This window comes from Staurois parvus, unplaced genomic scaffold (genome assembly GCF_062004578.1).
Source record: "Staurois parvus isolate SC_StPar_1 unplaced genomic scaffold, SC_StPar_1.0 ptg001521l, whole genome shotgun sequence".
Lineage (NCBI taxonomy): Eukaryota > Metazoa > Chordata > Amphibia > Anura > Ranidae > Staurois > Staurois parvus.
The window spans coordinates 243,292-260,864 of NW_028319317.1; the positions used below are offsets into that span (position 1 = coordinate 243,292).

The following is a 17,573-nucleotide window of genomic DNA, read 5'->3' on the forward strand; positions in this document are numbered from 1 at the left end:
CTGCTTGGGGGGACACATTCTACCCACAAAACAAGCTGCTCCCATCCCCCACTACAATCCGCTTCACATTACACGAGGGAAGAGGGGAGATCGCCAAACATTTCCCTCTAATACACAACTCGGCTCATCTCTAGCTGACTACAAGGAGCCGGGAACAAAAACATCGGCCGATCACAGGAGATCCTTGTGTCCTGTCATGGCAGACATTGGGAGACATACAAAGGGCTCCGCCCATTACAGGGTGTCACGTGTCATGGCCTAGGGGTCATTATTGGCTCATCATCACAAATGGACATTGAGAGCCAAATCCTGCCAATGACTTGATTGCCGCATTTCACTCCACAGCTCCATAGACTGCTCAGGGGGAGGTTTGCTCGGAATCCTCGGATCTACAATAGGATTTGATGCTTTCAGTGATGGAAGTCAATCCATCACATTTGGATTCCCTGAGAGATCATTTCAGGAATAGGAAGTTTGCTGCAAATCCCATTCTTGTCTATCATGTGGGGAATGTGGAGAGGAAATGTCGGCTATTTGGAGGGGAATGAGCGGTGGGGTTCCTCTAAGACCAACACATGTCTACTGACCCTGACACTTCTTTTCTTTGTTCAGTTGTTATAATTAGAGATGAGCGAATCGAAGTAGGCGAAGTGGAATTCGAGTCGAATATTGGAAAAATTGAAATTTTTCCTAAAATGGCGGCGGACATGTGCGGCGACGGAGCGGGGATGTCTGGGAAGGCGCGCTGACCCATAATGCATTCCTTAATGACATGTGATCGCATTAGCCAATCAGCAGCCAGCCAGCACTGTGTAATGGTCGAGCTATAAATAGCGGCCATTTTAGAATTCTTCATTTGCCTCCAGTCATTCAAGAGAGGCAGACCGCTCTGTATTAGGGACAGAGTTAGGGCCACAGAAACGTTACTTAGGGACAGAGAAGCATTACTCAGGGACACAGAATTGTTAATGAGGGCCACAGAATCGTTACTTAGGGCCAAAGAAACGCTAGTTAGGGCCACAGAATTGTTACTCAGGGACAGACAGAATTATTACTGAGTGCCAGAGAATTGTTACTTAGGGCCACAGAAACGTTAGTTAGGGCCACAGAATTGTTACTCAGGGACAGACACAGAATTGTTACTTAGGGCCACAGAAACGTTATTAGGGCCACAGAATTGTTACTCAGGGACAGAGAGAATTGTTACTGAGTGCCAGAGAATTGTTACTTAGGGCCACAGAAACGTTAGTTAGGGCCACAGAATTGTTACTCAGGGACAGACACAGAATTGTTACTGAGGGCCACAGAACTGTTACTTAGGGCCACAGAACCGTTACTTAGGGCCACAGAATTGTTACTCAGGGACACATAATTGTTACTGAGGGCTACAGAACTGTTACTTAGGGCCACAGAATTGTTACTCGGACAGACACAGAATTGTTACTCAGGGACACAGAATTGTTACTGAGGGCCACAGAACCATTACTTAGGGCCACAGAAACGTTAATCAGGGACACAGAATTGTTACTGAGGGCCACAGAACCGTTACTTAGGGCCACAGAATTGTTACTCAGGGACAGACACAGAATTGTTACTGAGGGACACAGAATTGTTACTGAGTGCCACAGAACCGTTACTTAGGGCCACAGAAACGTTAATCAGGGACACAGAATTGTTACTGAGGGCCACAGAACCGTTACTTAGGGCCACATAAACGTTAATCAGGGACACAGAACCGTTACTTAGGGCCACAGAACTGTTACTCAGGGACAGACACAGAATTGTTTCTTGAGGGACACAGAATTGTTACTGAGGGCCACGTAAATGTTAATCAGGGACAGACACAGAATTGTTACTGAGGGCACAGAATTGTTACTGAGGGCCACAGAACCGTTACTTAGGGCCACAGAATTGTTACTCAGGGACACAGAATTGTTACTGAGGGCCACAGAACCGTTACTTAGGGCCACATAAACGTTACTCAGGGACACAGAATTGTTACTGAGGGCCACAGAACCGTTACTTAGGGCCACATAATTGTTACTCAGGGACAGACACAGAATTGTTACTGAGGGACACAGAATTGTTACTGAGGGCCACAGAACCGTTACTTAGGGCCACAGAAACGTTAATCAGGGACACAGAATTGTTACTGAGGGCCACAGAACCGTTACTTAGGGCCACAGAATTGTTACTCAGGGACAGACACAGAATTGTTACTCAGGGACACAGAATTGTTACTCAGGGACACAGAATCGTTGAATTAAAGAGTATGTCAGACAACATGCAGAGGAGTGGCAGAGGACGCAATGTTTTAGGAGCGAGCAGACGTGGCAGCAGAGGAAGGGGTCGAGGCAACAGTATTCGCAGTGTCATCCAGCGGTCGTGTCTCCACCGACAACCCTGCCGTCATTGATTGGTTGGCTCGGTCGTCTTCCTCTTCCCAGGTCACCTCTGACACCTACAGCCAACGGTCGGTGGGTACGTCAGACACAACCGTTAGTTGGCATGGCCCGGGAGCAAGCCCACTGAAATCACGTGTCCTCTACCTGCCCCTGTCCTTTGCTGTTCCCTCACCAAGCAAAGTATCGCATGCTGTGGGCTCAGCCCCACTGTACAGTGAGGAAGAGCTAACAGAGGGCGGTCAGGAACGGGGGGAGACATCCGCCTTTTCAGCAGCCAGGCGAAGAAGTAGTGACGAGGAGAGTGGCTCGGTAGCCGGTCTAGAGACAGGTCTGTCTCCTGACCCAGACGCAGCCGAGGGGGCTAGTAGTGAGGCGGAGACCCTACTTGATGATGAGGAGGTTGATCGCACTTGGCAGCCTCGTCGTCATCAGGTAATTTCTTCCGCATCATCAGGAGAAGAGGGTGCCAGCTTGGCAGCGAGCGAAACAGTCGGTGGGTTGCCCAGGAGGCAGCAGGGTCGCAGCAGTGTCAGTGGAGCCAAACGGCCACGGAGTAGAGCACCAGCTCCACTGCAGCCTACCACCACGGCCAGAAGTGGTGCCGGTGCGCACGGAGGAAGTAGCAGTCAGCCAGTGAGGAGTAGCGGGGGCAAAGTTTCCTACTCGGTGGTGTGGCAATTTTTCGTCAAGCCGCCCGAGGAAGTAAACGTAGCCGTATGTCGACTATGTGGCCAGAAATGCAAGCGTGGCCAGGGGGCCCATGTTGGGACTACAGCGTTGCGTCAGCATATGCAGCGTCACCATTCGGTGGCCTGGGAAAACCGTGATAAAGATACGGCGGTTCTGCCTGCCCCAGCCCCCGCTCCATCACCCGCTCCGTTACTTGCTCCGTCACCCGACGTCGTCAATCACCCTCTATCAGCCAGTCAAGGCTCCAACACCTCTGCTGAGGGGAGTTGTCGCTCGTTGGCATCTTCCGCTCGTTCAGATGCTCCTTCTCCTGCTACTCCTCTTCTCGGATTCCGTCAACAGTCTTTCTTGGAATCCGTTTCCAAGAGACAACAGTTTGCGAGCACGCACCCGACGGTGCAGAAGCTGAACGTCCTCCTGTCCAAGTTGCTGGTGCTGCAGTCCCTCCCTTTCCAAGTGGTGGACTCAGCACCTTTCCGAGAAATGATGGCTTGTGCCGAGCCGCGGTGGAGAGTGCCAAGCCGGCATTTCTTCGCCAAAAAGGCAGTGCCAGCCCTGCATTCACATGTAGAAGAGATGGTGGGCCAGTCTTTGAGCATGTCGGTCTCTGCCAAAGTGCACGGCAGCGCCGACGTGTGGAGCTGTAACTACGGTCAGGGACAGTATATGTCATTTACGGCCCACTGGGTGAACGTGGTGCCGGCACAGCCGCACCAGCAACTTGGACAGGTCACGACGCTTTTGCCTCCACGTTTGCACGTCCTTGGTCCAGCAAGCATGTCCGCCTCTACCACCTCTTTTTCCGCCGTGTCCTCAGCCGCCACCCCCGTGCCAAGTCCCATTACCCGACCGGCATATCACATGTGCAGGGCGCAACGGTGTCACGCTGTGCTGCACCTGGTATGCCTTGGCGAACGTAGTCACACAGGGGAGGAACTTCTGAGTGTAATGAACAGAGAAATCGACAGATGGCTGTCTCCGCGCAAACTGAAAATCGGAACCATGTTGACCGACAACGGAAAGAACATGGTGTCTGCTCTGCGTCAAGGAAGGTTGTGCCATGCGCCATGCATGGCTCACGTGTTCAATCTGGTTGTCAAGCGGTTCCTAAAATCCACCATCCCACTGCAAGATATCCTTAAAATGTCACGTAAACTGTGCATGCATTTCAGCCATTCCTACACCGCAAAGAACACCCTCATTGAGCTGCAGTGGCAGAACGGAATTCCACAGCATCGCCTGATCTGCGACGTTGCAACAAGGTGGAATTCAACCCTACACATGTTAGACCGCCTTTACGAGCAGCGAAAGGCCATCACCGATTTCCTGATGTTACAAGCGGATAAAGGTACTCTCCTGTGTAACTTCGATGTCAGCCATTGGCAGCTCATGCGTGACACCTGCCGCTTGCTCAGGCCCTTTGAGGAGGCCACGCTATTCGTGAGTCGGCAGGACTATGGGATGAACGACGTCATTCCTCTGTTGCACGTCCTTGAACAAATGCTGTTAACAATGGCTGGTCAGGGTGCGGTAGACATGGCGCACAGATCTCAACGCCACATGACCCCTGTGGGGCCAGGACAGGAAGAAGAGGAGGAGGTAGAGGAGGACATTTGTGCTCAGGAATTATTGAGTGAAATGGGTGGTTTTTCCACTCAGCGGACAGGAGTGGAGGAGCAGGAGCATCTGGTAGAGGAGGAGGAGGAGGAGACAGAGGACCCAGACGCACCGTGGCAGTATGCTGTGGAGATGGAGGCAGGGAGTCCCTCGCATTCCTTGGCGCAAATGGCCCATAGCATGCTCGGTTGCTTGCGTAGCGACAGCCGAATAATAACCATCAGACAGAGGGATGACTTTTGGCTGTCCACCTTGTTGGACCCTCGCTACCGTTCCAAAATGGTGGCCTTTTTCACACCTGCTGAGAGGGAGGCCAAAATTACGTACTATAAAAACCACCTATGTAGTCAGTTGGTCTCTGACTTTGTGCGCCAACGTCCATCCTCAGACACTGTGGGCCCTGTGCGCTCGCGTTCCGCTGCCATGGCAGCAGGGGAGGGGTGGGGTGGTAGGAGCAGTGGCAGCTCCACCAGCAGCGGCTGCCTCAGTCTGCAGTCGATGATGAGTAGCTTTCTTCACCAGCGCAGTGAGGAAACTACTAACCAGCCGCAGCAGCAGCATCAGGTGGACCTGGAGCAGGAGCTAAAACAACAGGCTTGGGCCTACTGGGACAGCACCCTGCCAACCAAGGTAGACAATCCTCTTGACTACTGGGCAACGAAACTTGACCTTTGGCCCCAACTAGCTGAATTTGCCCTTGAAAGGCTGTCATGCCCGGCCAGTAGCGTGGCATCGGAGCGCGTGTTTAGTGCGGCAGGAGGTATTGTAACTCCGCGGAGGACACGACTGTCCACCCAAAGTGTGGAGAGACTCACGTTTGTGAAAATGAATCAGGCGTGGATTAGTCTGGATTTCAAACCACCAGTTCCTGACACAACTGACTAAATCCGCCATGAATCATGCCCCAAACATGTGCCACTTTCAGGTCTCCTCACACACTGCTGGTGTGTTCCATTTCTTGTCATAGGGTGCTGGCAGATTACGGGCCTCCCATTGCTGCTGTCTCCATCGCCACACTCTGCCATGTGCCACTTTCAGGTCTCCTCACACACTGCTGTTGTGTTGAATTTTTTGACATAGGGTGCTGGCAGATTACGGGCCTCCCATAGCTGCTGCCAGGCCCCTAATCTGCCATGGGCCCCTATACCGCCTCCTCATGCTGCTGCCAAGTCCAGAGTCTGTCATGGGTCCCTGTACGGCCTCCCATTGCTGCTGTCTCCATCGCCACATTCTGCCATGTGCCACATTCAGGTCTCTTCACACTGCTGGTGTGTTGAATTTTTTGACATAGGGTGCTGGCAGATTACGGGCCTCCCATTGCTGCTGCCAGGACCGTAATATGCCATGGGCCCCTGTATCGCCTCTTCATGCTGCTGCCAGGTCCAGAGTGTCTCATGGGTCCCTGTACAGCCTCCCATTGCTGCTGCCAGGAGGCAGCAGGGTCGCAGCAGTGTCAGTGGAGGCAAACGGCCACGGAGTAGAGCACCAGCTCCACTGCAGCCTACCACCACGGCCAGTAGTGGTGCCGGTGTGCACGGAGGAAGTAGCAGTCAGCCAGTGAGGAGTAGCGGAGGCAAAGTTTCCTACTCTGCGGTGTGGCAATTTTTCGTCAAGCCGCCCGAGGAAGTAAACGTAGCCGTATGTCGACTATGTGGCCAGAAAGTCAAGCGTGGCCAGGGGGCCCATGTTGGGACTACAGCGTTGCGTCAGCATATGCAGCGTCGCCATTCGGTGGCCTGGGAAAACCGTGATAAAGATACGGCGGTTCTGCCTGCCCCAGCCCAGGGTTCCATTTTGTCATAGGGTGCTGGCAGATTACAGGCTTCCCATAGGTGCCGCCAGGCCCCAAATCGGCCATGGGCCCCCGTACCGCCTGGTCACGCTGCTGCTGAGCCCACAGTGTGACCTGGGTCCCTGTACGGCCTCCCATTGCTTCCACTCTGCCATGTGCCACTTTGAAATCTCCTCACACTCCTGCGGTTGTCCATTTTGTCATAGGTTGCTGGCAGATTACAGGCCTTCCATAGGTGCCACCAGGCCCCAAATCGGCCATGGGCCCCCGTACCGCCTGGTCACACTGCTGCTGAGCCCACAGTGTGACCTGGGTCCCTGTACCGCCTCCTATTGCTCCCACTCTGCCATGTGCCACTTTGAGGTCTCCTCACACTGCTGGTGTGTTGAATTTTTTGACATAGGGTGCTGGCAGATTACGGGCCTCCCATTGCTGCTTCCAGGCACGTAATCTGCCATGGGCCCCCGTACCGACTCCTCATGCTGTGACGTTGCAACAAGGTGTAATTCAACCCTACATATGTTAGACTGCCTTTACGAACAGCGAAAGGCCATCACAGATTTCCTATTGTTAAAAGCGGATAAAGGTACTCCCTGTGTAACTTAGATGTCAGCCATTGGCAGCTCATGCGTGACACCTGCGCTTGCTCAGGCCCTTTGAGGAGGCCACGCTATTCGTGAGTCGGCAGGACTATGGGATGAACGAGGTCAAATCGGCCATGGGCCCCCTTACCGCCTGTTCACGCTGATGCTGGTCCCACAGTGTGACCTGGGTCCCTGTACGGCCTCCCATTGCTTCCACTCTGCCATGTGCCACTTTGAGGTCTCCTCACACTCCTGCGGTTTTCCATTTTGTCATAGGTTGCTGGCAGGTTACAGGCCTCCCATAGGTGCTGCCAGGCCCCAAATCTGCCATGGGCCCCCGTACCGCCTGGTCACGCTGCTGCTGGGCCCACAGTGTGACCTGGGTCCCTGTACCGCCTCCCATTGCTCCCACTCTGCCATGTGCCACTTTCAGGTCTCCTCACACTCCTGCTGGTTTCCATTTTGTCATTTTTGCTGTATGGCCTCCCATTGCTGCTGCCTCCACCGCCACACTGTGGCTCCAAACACTGGTTTTGGCACCGTGACTGGCCAAATGAGTGAAGTGTGCGGTGATTCTAAGATCGACGGCACTCATCTGCATGTCATACTGAGTGACAGTATTATTTCTCTTCCCCAGCAGACTCCAAGGGCATTTAAATTAAAGGTACAGTGTTCTGCACTAATATTAAGTCTCTCTGAAGCCTAGAAACACCCTTTTTTAAGTTAAATTCACAGCGAATTTATTCGACTCGAATCGAATATTGTCCACGAATTCGCCGAATCAGTCGAATCAAATTTTTCATTTCTTCGCTCATCTCTACTCTTAACGATAGAAGAGAGAGAATAGGATGGTCCGTAATATAAGGGACAGCAAGAGATTTTCTGCAATATTGGTTACAACATTGTTTGAAGGAAAAAAAAATGGAAGGGGGGGGGGGGGGGACAGAGGAGGAGGTCAGGAAGACAGTATGAGCCCTGGGGGCTAACAGAAGGTTACGGATGTTTAACGTCTGCACTCGGGTGAGGGAAGAGAGGAACAGAAACCTTGGGTGTCAACTACGAGGGTGGCGGAGTTCCACTTCGTTGAATGTAGGTTGTAAAGCGAAAGATGATGGATTAGATTCAGTCCATGTAATCTTGTGGAGGTGAAGAAGGTGATGAAAAATGCCCTCATTTGTGGGTGTTGAGTTGACCATTGGTGAGGTGTGGCGGGTGAGATTTCTGTGGCGAGCATGAAGCTGATCGTTGTCTGGAGCTTTCTGATGATGTTGTATGAGGGTGCAGCTGGAGGTTCCGCAGGGTGTTTTGAAGTTCATCTGTGGTCTTGTAGATGTGGTCTCAGGCCTGGTACCGGAAGCGCACTGCGAAGGGAAAGCACCATTTATATGGAATACCCTGTTGTTGAAGCGCTTGTAAATGAGGCTTCACGGCCCTTCGTTTGGCGATGGTAGTGGGAGAGAGGTCTTGAAATAGCTGGTAAGCGTGACCTTGGAACGTGAGGGATTCTGCGTTGCGGGCTGTCTGTAGAAGTTTTTCTTTAGTGTGAAAGAAGTGGAGCTTGGCTATGATATCCCATGGTGGGCCGTCGGTGCGTTTAAGAGATAGTGCCCTGTGAACCCTATCCAATTCTAGGCGTTCTATGGGAATAGCTGGAGCCAGCTCTTGAAATATCGCAGTGATGGTGGAATGGACATCAATAATCAACTCAGGGAGGCCACAAATTTGCAAGTTTGAGCGCCTAGCCCAATTTTCAAAGTCATCTAAGCGCGTTTGTAGTGTGGCATTTTCGTCACGCAAATGGTCGAGTTTGTCTGCTTGTAGTTGAAATGTGGTGTCAGGGTCGTCCACCCTCTGTTCCAGGTCAGCTGTGCGTTGCCCTAGTTTGTGGATTTCTCTGGACAGCTTGTCTGTGATGCGATCAGAGATCTGTTTCAGGGCTTTATGTAGCATCTTTTCAAAACGTGCAAGAAGGTTAGGAGTAGTGAGGTCAGGCGTTGAGGCTTGTGTGGGGGTCTCTGTCTCTGCGTTTGACTCACCCTCTGAAGTGCAGGGATGGCTGGATTGTTCTGTGTGCAGGGCTGCAAGCTTCAATGCTGCTGGCTTGGTGTTGTAGGAAGGTGCGGCTGCCATCTTGGAAGAGGCACGAGCAAGGGCCTCCTTGATCGGTTTGCTGGGCGGCGGAGCCTGGTATCGGGACGCTTCCCTGACCATATCAGAATGTGTCAGGTGGGTTGCTATGGCAACCAGGGCCGTTTATCATATGGCGCGGGCCGGGATTGAGGGTCACGGCGGCTGTCTTCCCTGCAGTGCGGAGGAGCTTCAGGGAGACGCGACCATCACCGCTGGTCGCGCATGCGCACTCCTTCAGCAGGTTCTATACATTGCACAGATGTGCAGCTTTGCAGATAGTTTAAAGCAGTGGTTCTTAACCTAGGTTCGATTGAACCCCAGGGGTTCGGTGAGTTAGTCTCGCGGGTTCGGCGGAGGTGAACACCCACACCCGACTCATATGATTCGTGCAGTAAATATTCATTATTATGTTTTTGTGTGAAAATCAGGTTTTAATGGTTTTGTTCTTTGTTCTTAACGGTTTTGTTCATTTTGTGCACCTATGTATAAATATATACCTAAATATATACCTATGTTTTGAATTTTAAAAATCATATTTTATTTTTCCAATTAAGAAGGGTTCGGTGAATGCGCATATGAAACTGGTGGGGTTCAGTACCTCCAACAAGGTTAAGAACCACTGGTTTAAAGGGACCCCCCCCAGGCATGGTATATAGGAGTGTATAAAGGAGAGGAAGCGGCTGCTGGGACCTATCTGTGTGATTCGTCAGTCATCCAATCATGTCTGGTCGCGGCAAACAAGGAGGCAAGACTCGGGCTAAGGCCAAGACCCGATCGTCCCGGGCCGGTCTGCAGTTCCCCGTCGGTCGTGTTCACCGTCTGCTCCGGAAGGGCAACTATGCCGAGCGGGTCGGGGCCGGAGCTCCCGTCTATCTGGCCGCCGTCCTGGAGTATCTGACGGCTGAGATCCTGGAGCTGGCCGGCAACGCCGCCCGAGACAACAAGAAGACCCGCATCATCCCCCGACACCTCCAGCTGGCTGTCCGCAACGACGAGGAGCTCAACAAGCTGCTGAGCGGCGTCACCATCGCCCAGGGAGGAGTCCTGCCCAACATCCAGGCCGTGCTGCTGCCCAAGAAGACCGAGAGCCACAAGGCCGCCAAGAGCAAGTAATCCCCCCACAGGATTCCCTTCTATCCGCCAACACAACGGCTCTTCTCAGAGCCCCCCACATCTCCATACAAAGGGCGGACATACGGCTTCTATGGACACCAATCCCACACTCCTCTCTATCTCCCGCTTCTATGGGATTCTCGGGGTCTGGGCGGTGGAGGAGGAAAGTCGGCGACTTCTTCCCTCCGTCCTGCTCTGTAGATCTCGGATTAGTAAAGGACGTTCTGGGATGGAAGCTGTCACGTGTCTGTAATGACAATTCGAAAAGGTGGAAATCCTTCCCGCCGTCCGGACAGTAAGTCTCCTCTACATCCGGGTGTCCTCTCTGCTTCTCCATAGGAAGACGTTTGGACGCCGGGAAGGATTTCTATGTTGAACTTTCTGGGGAGAAAGTGATCTCTCGGCGCCCCGGGATTGGGCGGGTTATTTGTAGCCGATAACCGGTTTTCATATCCGAAATCTAAACGGTAAAAATATAGAAAAGGATTTCAGTGACATCAAAAATCTTCCTGATCAGATCATTTCCTCCCACATTTTATTTGAATAAAAATCTGTCATGGCTTCAATTGTCTAATACATTCCAATTTCCCGCCGGAGTTCTATGGACCGTTACAGACGATCTGCGTCCATTGACCGTTTTATCCGGGAAGATCGATCAATCCTTCCATTGGAAATGTTTTATTTGTACTCAAAACCCGACACGATGTAGAACTTCCTGCACTAGGAATAGAGATCTCCGAATACTTGTTTATACTTCTCGTAAGAAATGCATTACTGGCTGACGGAGACAACGCCCACAGCTGTGATTGGCTCAGATTTCAAATTCTTCCCGCCGGAATTGTATCCATCGTTCCAGAGAAACCTTCAGCCCGATTATACCGCCAAATCCGAGCCGGAGAACAAAGGAGATCATCAGATGAGACATCCGAGAAATATCATCGCTTTCATTCCAGACAGTTGTATTGATTAGTCAGGGATGTCTACAGATGGATGTCGGGGATTACCGAGTCATGTCAATCCTTGTTCTGTTATCTCTGTCCCCAGGATCCTCTATATCCAATGTGTTTGCGGACTAATAAACAATAACTAGAAATGGATTCTGATGATTACTTTCATATATTGTCTTCTCAGAATCCAGGATTCCCCTCCCCCCGCAACATACAGAACATGAGTGACATCATACATGTCATAGATCTCTACCTTTCTATATGATGAGAAATAAAGTATCGTACGATTCTATCAGATCTGTATACGATCCTGTCCTTCCTTTTAACAATTACAGACCCCCCCCCCCCCCATATATCACATCCAGAATATTGAAATATCTTGTAAAAACAGGTAATCATGACACCGCCAGATAAATATGTACAATGAATCGATAGAGGAAATATTACATATGTAAAGAATCAAATCGGTTTCTCTGTAAGAACATCCATGAACCCTTTCATTATTCGGGGCTCAGATCGGTCACAAACATAAGCGCATCGCGATCACCGACATGTTTATTTTACTCTAACGTTACAATGCAAAATCCGGCATTCCGAACCGGATCCATCCCGATTACCGATCACACACCATGCAATCAGGTGATTGGACAGATTCATGATTGGAATTGCAGAACTATATCCATGACGTCACTCTGGTCTATAGAATGACTGACGGATAGTTACATCATCCCCATCACTGGAATGAGCGGCAATCCTTCTCCCCCCAGGAGGAGCAGATAGAACCCTGGAGATGATCAATCAATAACCCTTTGTATGAGAAGGTGGGCGGCCCTGGGAAGGGCCTTTGTGACGATGAAGAGGGGGGGGGGCGGTTATGAGGATTTATCCTCCGAATCCGTAGAGAGTGCGTCCCTGCCGTTTGAGAGCATAGACGACATCCATGGCGGTGACGGTCTTCCTCTTGGCGTGCTCGGTGTAGGTGACGGCATCGCGGATGACATTCTCCAGGAAGACTTTCAGCACTCCGCGGGTCTCCTCATAGATGAGGCCGGAGATGCGCTTGACTCCCCCTCTGCGGGCCAAACGTCGGATGGCGGGTTTGGTGATGCCCTGGATGTTGTCCCGGAGCACCTTCCTGTGGCGCTTGGCGCCGCCTTTCCCCAGACCCTTCCCTCCTTTACCGCGACCAGACATGACGACTCTTCTCTGCTGCAAACACCGACTGAGCTCTGGGCTGGGCCCGCCTTCCTTTTATAGAGCCTGTGCGGACCTGATGGGAACCTTCCTGGGAAGAGGCGGAGTCACACCCATTCATTACACACAATACAATTGGAGTCATTTGGAAGCTTTCTCCACGTTCCGCCCTTTTCAGATCCCTTCATGACAATAAAAATCCATCTCCAGGAGAGAAATCTCTTCATTCTTCTCAATGGTTTTCTATTTCTTCCTCGGAGATTACACAGAAACATTCATCTTTCACATTTCAGAACACAAACCATCATCACCAGTTACTATTGTTAGCAGCAATTTAATATTAATAAATATGACTTGGAAATAAACAATACAAACATTTATACCGATGCCCCGCGTTCCTGGTTATAATTCTGTGCGGACCTGAAGGGAGACTGATGGGCGGGGTCACAGTGATTCATTCCTCTGCAGAGAATTTCATTTATTTAGCAGGATGGAGACAGAGAGTAGAATGATTTCCCTCTGGCACCATCTTGTGGACAAATACAGGTATAACATCGCCCTTTGAAAAGCCGGTCCGCTCTCTGTCTCCATCCTGTGGTGAGGTTTAGCTATGACATCGCCTATTATTCAATCATTTATCTGTCGCCATCTTGTGGACAAATATGGGTATAACATCGCCTATTAAATCATTCTGCTCTCTGTCTCCATCCATTTAAAGGCGATGTTATACCCGTATTTGTCCACAAGATGGCGACAGATAAATGATTGAATAATGGGCGATGTTATAGCCAAACCCAACCACAGGATGGAGACAATCATATATCTGGCGCCATCTTGTGGACAAATATGGGTATAATTTCGCCCGTCAGAAAATTGCTATGAAGAAAAAAAGAATGACCACAAAAGGAATGAACCCGGAAAATGACCCCCTGAGACAGAAGACAGACCATGTATTAGTGGAGTGCAGGAGAGGAAACATTGGTGATCAGGATGGAGGTTTGTAATTACAAAGCAGCCCTCCATCACCTGGGGGGGATCCCTGGAGGTCCGAGGAATGGAGGAAAGATGAGAGATCCACAACACTGCGATCGGTCTCATCGATTGTTACTGAATAAATACATGGTTTCTCGGTGACTCAACAACCTACATAAACAATAAGAACTAAACCTTCAGCGAGCTGAGAGGATGTATATATGAGAAGTCCAGGTATTGTACATCCGGTGTATTGCATCTAACAAATTGTACAATCGGATTGTATAGTGAGTGATCAGCTAAAAACTCTTTCCCCACAGATTTTACTAAAATAGCTAGAAATTCGTATAACTACAGGAACTATTGAGTCCTGTCCGGGATACTTTTTTTTATTTGCACTAACATACAATTTTGAGGACAAGCTTTCGGGGTATGTCCCCTTCAAAGATTTACAACCCATCATGACAGAGGATGGAACTCTGAAAGAAATATTCCAGTAACCCCCAATACTGGCCTTCAGACAACCCCCCCAATACTGGCCTTCAGACAACCCCCCCAATACTGGCCTTCAGACAACCCCCAATATTGGCCTTCAGACAACCCCCCAATACTGGCCTTCAGACAACCCCCCAATACTGGCCTTCAGACAACCCCCCAATACTGGCCTTCAGACAACCCCCCAATACTGGCCTTCAGACAACTCCCAACCTCAGAAATAAACTAATCAGTCGGAAACATCCTTCTGATGTCACAAATAATGGAAGCAAACCCTGCAATAAGAAACGCTGCAAACTGTGCAATCAAATCAATCCATCAAAAAGTGTCCGACACTGAAAAGGGATCTTCAATATCTCCGGATCATACAGCTGCACCTCCAGTCATGTTGTGTACCTCATCCAGTGCAGAAAATGCAGCAAAGGATCCTATGTTGGTGAAACAGGACAGAAGGTGCAAACAAGGATGAATCTGCACAGACATCCCATCAAGGAACATAAAGAAGGTGACCTCTGCACACCTGTAGGACACCATTTCACACAACCAGACCACACTATGGGAGACCTCAATGTTTTGGTTCTAAAAGGAAATTTCAAATCCATTCAGGAAAGAAAAACTTTTGAACTAAGAATGATAATTCTATTTGACACCAGAGATAACGGCCTTAACTTGGACCTGGGATTCCTCAACCATTATCCGACAGTTTTATGACTATTAGCTGAAGCTTGACCCCCTCTGTGTGAGTGTAGTATCCCCCCCTCCCCCTCACCCCTCGCTCTTGATGTATCTTATGTGTAGCTTTTTTTTTTTTCTCAATCCCTTCTAACATTCTGCTTAAACTTTGTGATTTGTAGAAGGGGACATTCCCCGAAAGCTTGTCCTCAAAATTGTATGTTAGTGCAAATAAAAAAAAGTATCACGGACAGGACTCAATTGTTCCTGTCACAAATGTACTAATACGGCTACAATCACCTCAAGTATAACTACAGGAGAAATGTATAGATTCCTACAGACAGCCCTCTGTATGAGAAGGTGGGCGGCTCTGAGAAGGACCTTTGTGACGATGAAGCGGGGCGGTAATTGTCTGGGTTTGCCCTCCGGAACCGTAGAGAGTGCGTCCCTGCCGTCAGAGAGCATAGACGACATCCATGGCGGTGGAACGTGCGTCAGAAATCTTCTCTGGCCGGTGCAGCGCATGTGGGAACAGTTTTGACACGTCTTTTATTACCGGGGACACGGGAAGTATTTGCTGATCGGGGCGCATTGGGTGTCACACTGAGAGCTCCTAGGAGGGCTGTTCCCCATCATATGGAGGGCGATCCTATAGTATCCAGGAATATAGATCTATAGGGGTCATGGGGGGGGGCAGGTTTGATGACATATGTAGGACTATGCACAGAGCAGGCTCATGTCTGGAGACGTGTATACAGGGGGATGCTGCAGGGGGATGGGTGACATTGTCAGTATAAATAGGGGAACTACAATGGATAGAAAAAGTCTTCACAGAAACCTGACATTTTATCAGGGGGTGTGATGTAAAAAATGAGACAAAGATAAATCATTTCAGAACGTTTTCCACCTTTAGTGTGACCTATAAACTGTACAACTCAGTTGAACAACAAACTGAAATCTTTTTTTTTTTTTTTTTTGGGGGGGGAGTAAACATAAAAAACTAAAATGTGGTTGCATAAGTGTGCACACCCTCTTATAACTGGGGATGTAGCTGTGTTCAGAATTAAGCGATCACACTCACAATCATGTGACATAGGAGTCAGTACACACCGACATCATTTAAAGTGCCTCTGATTAACCCCAAATAAAGTTCAGTTGTTCTAGTTGGTCTTTCCTGACATTTTTTTTAGTCGCATCCTACAGCAAAAGCCATGGTCTGCAGAGAGCTTCCAAAGCATCAGAGGAATCTCATTGTTAAAAGGTGTCAGTCAGGAGAAGGGTACAAAAGAATTTCCAAGGCATTAGATATCCAATGGAACACAGTGAAGACAGTCATTATCAAGTGGAGAAAATATGGCGCAACAGTGACATCACCAACAGTGACATCACCAAGAAATGGATGTCCCTCCAAAATGGATGAAAAGATGAGAAAATGGGGCACTATTCCTCCCACTGACACCAATGATGGGGCACTATTCCTCCCACTGATACCAATGATGGGGCACTATTCCTCCCACTGATACCAATGATGGGGCACTATTCCTCCCACTGACACCAATGATGGGTACTATTCCTCCCACTGATACCAATGATGGGGCACTATTCCTCCCAATAACACCAATGATGGGGCACTATTCCTCCCACTGACACCAATGATGGGACACTATTCCCCCCACTGACACCAATGATGGGGCACTATTCCTCCTACTGACACCAATGATGGGACACTATTCCTCCTACTGACACCAATGATGGGACACTATTCCTTCCACTGACACCAAGGATGGGGTACTATTCCTCCCACTTATACCAATGATGGGGCACTATTCCTTCCACTGACACCAATGATGGGGCGCTATTCCTCCCACCGACACCAATGATGGGGCGCTATTCCTCCCACTGACACCAATGATGGGGCACTATTCCTCCCACTGACACCAATGATGGGGCACTATTCCTCCCACTGACACCAATGATGGGGCACTATTCCTCCCACTTACACCAATGATGGGGCATTTTTTTCTCAGAGAATAGGTGCAGAAACTCCCCCTTCTGAGTCACTTTTTGTCTCCGCCCCCTACCCATCTCCCAGTACCTCCCATTTCAGAGAATACAGAGACAAGTATCACTATGTGGTGTAAGGTCATTTGTATGGAGTTTGTTAATTATAACAAGAAAAGCAGTAAATTAGATCCCCCGCAGCCAGCAGAAAAAGCCCCCCCTCCCCCCCAGCAACTATAGACCCCGGGCAGCAACAACAGATTTCTCAGCAGCCAGCATCAATAAATTCTCAAGCAGCCGGGAAACAATAGACCTCTCCCTCAGCAACAGAATTCTTTCAGTAACTATTGCCCCCCCCCCCAACAGTATAAGCCTTGCAGCAACAATAGCCCCCCCCCCCACCAGCAACAATCAATCTCTCCAGCAACAATAGACTGCCATGCAAAAATAGATTCCCTCCAGCAACAATAGATCACACAGTATCCAGCAACAGTAGACTGCTCTCTCAACAGTAGATCCCATTCTGCAACAAGTGACCCCCCAGCAACATAACACCTCCCCAGCAACAATGGACCACCATGTAAAAATAGATCCCCTCTAGCAACAATAGATCCCCCAGCAGTCAGCATCAATAGACCCTCCAGCACACCCTGGCACCCCCTGCCATTACATACATTCAGTGCTGGAGGTGCCGACATTGCGTTCCCCCGCATTCCCGCTGAAAAAAATCCCTAGTTAGTGGGATTATAACAAAGTGGAAGCAACTGGGAACAACAGCCACTCAGCCACCAAGTGGTAGGCCACGTCACATGACAGGGCGGGGTCAGCGCACAGTGCGCAGAAGTCACCAACTGTCTGCAGAGTCAATAGCTAAAGACCTCCAAACTTGGTGTGGCCTTCAGATGAGCCCAACAACAGTGCGTAGAGAGCTTCATGGAATGGGTTTCCATGGCCGAGCAGC

At 49.9% G+C, this 17,573-nt stretch overlaps 2 protein-coding genes across 2 annotated transcripts; one reads left to right on the forward strand and one right to left on the reverse strand.

Moving 5' to 3' along the window:
* Positions 1–9,923: 9,923 nt before the first annotated feature.
* LOC149435407 (histone H2A type 1-like) lies at positions 9,924–10,389 on the forward strand. The gene has a single exon (XM_089662692.1). The coding sequence runs from the start codon at positions 9,939–9,941 to the stop codon at positions 10,329–10,331; it is 393 nt and encodes a 130-aa protein (XP_089518818.1). The 5' UTR covers positions 9,924–9,938; the 3' UTR covers positions 10,332–10,389.
* A 1,771-nt stretch (positions 10,390–12,160) lies between these two features.
* LOC149435408 (histone H4) lies at positions 12,161–12,472 on the reverse strand. The gene has a single exon (XM_089662697.1). The coding sequence runs from the start codon at positions 12,470–12,472 to the stop codon at positions 12,161–12,163; it is 312 nt and encodes a 103-aa protein (XP_089518823.1).
* Positions 12,473–17,573: the final 5,101 nt, after the last annotated feature.

Bases quoted from the DNA above. Each gene is read 5' to 3' on its own strand.
- LOC149435407 (XM_089662692.1), top strand. From the start codon at position 9,939: ATGTCTGGTCGCGGCAAACAAGGAGGCAAGACTCGGGCTAAGGCCAAG.
- LOC149435408 (XM_089662697.1), bottom strand. From the start codon at position 12,472: ATGTCTGGTCGCGGTAAAGGAGGGAAGGGTCTGGGGAAAGGCGGCGCC.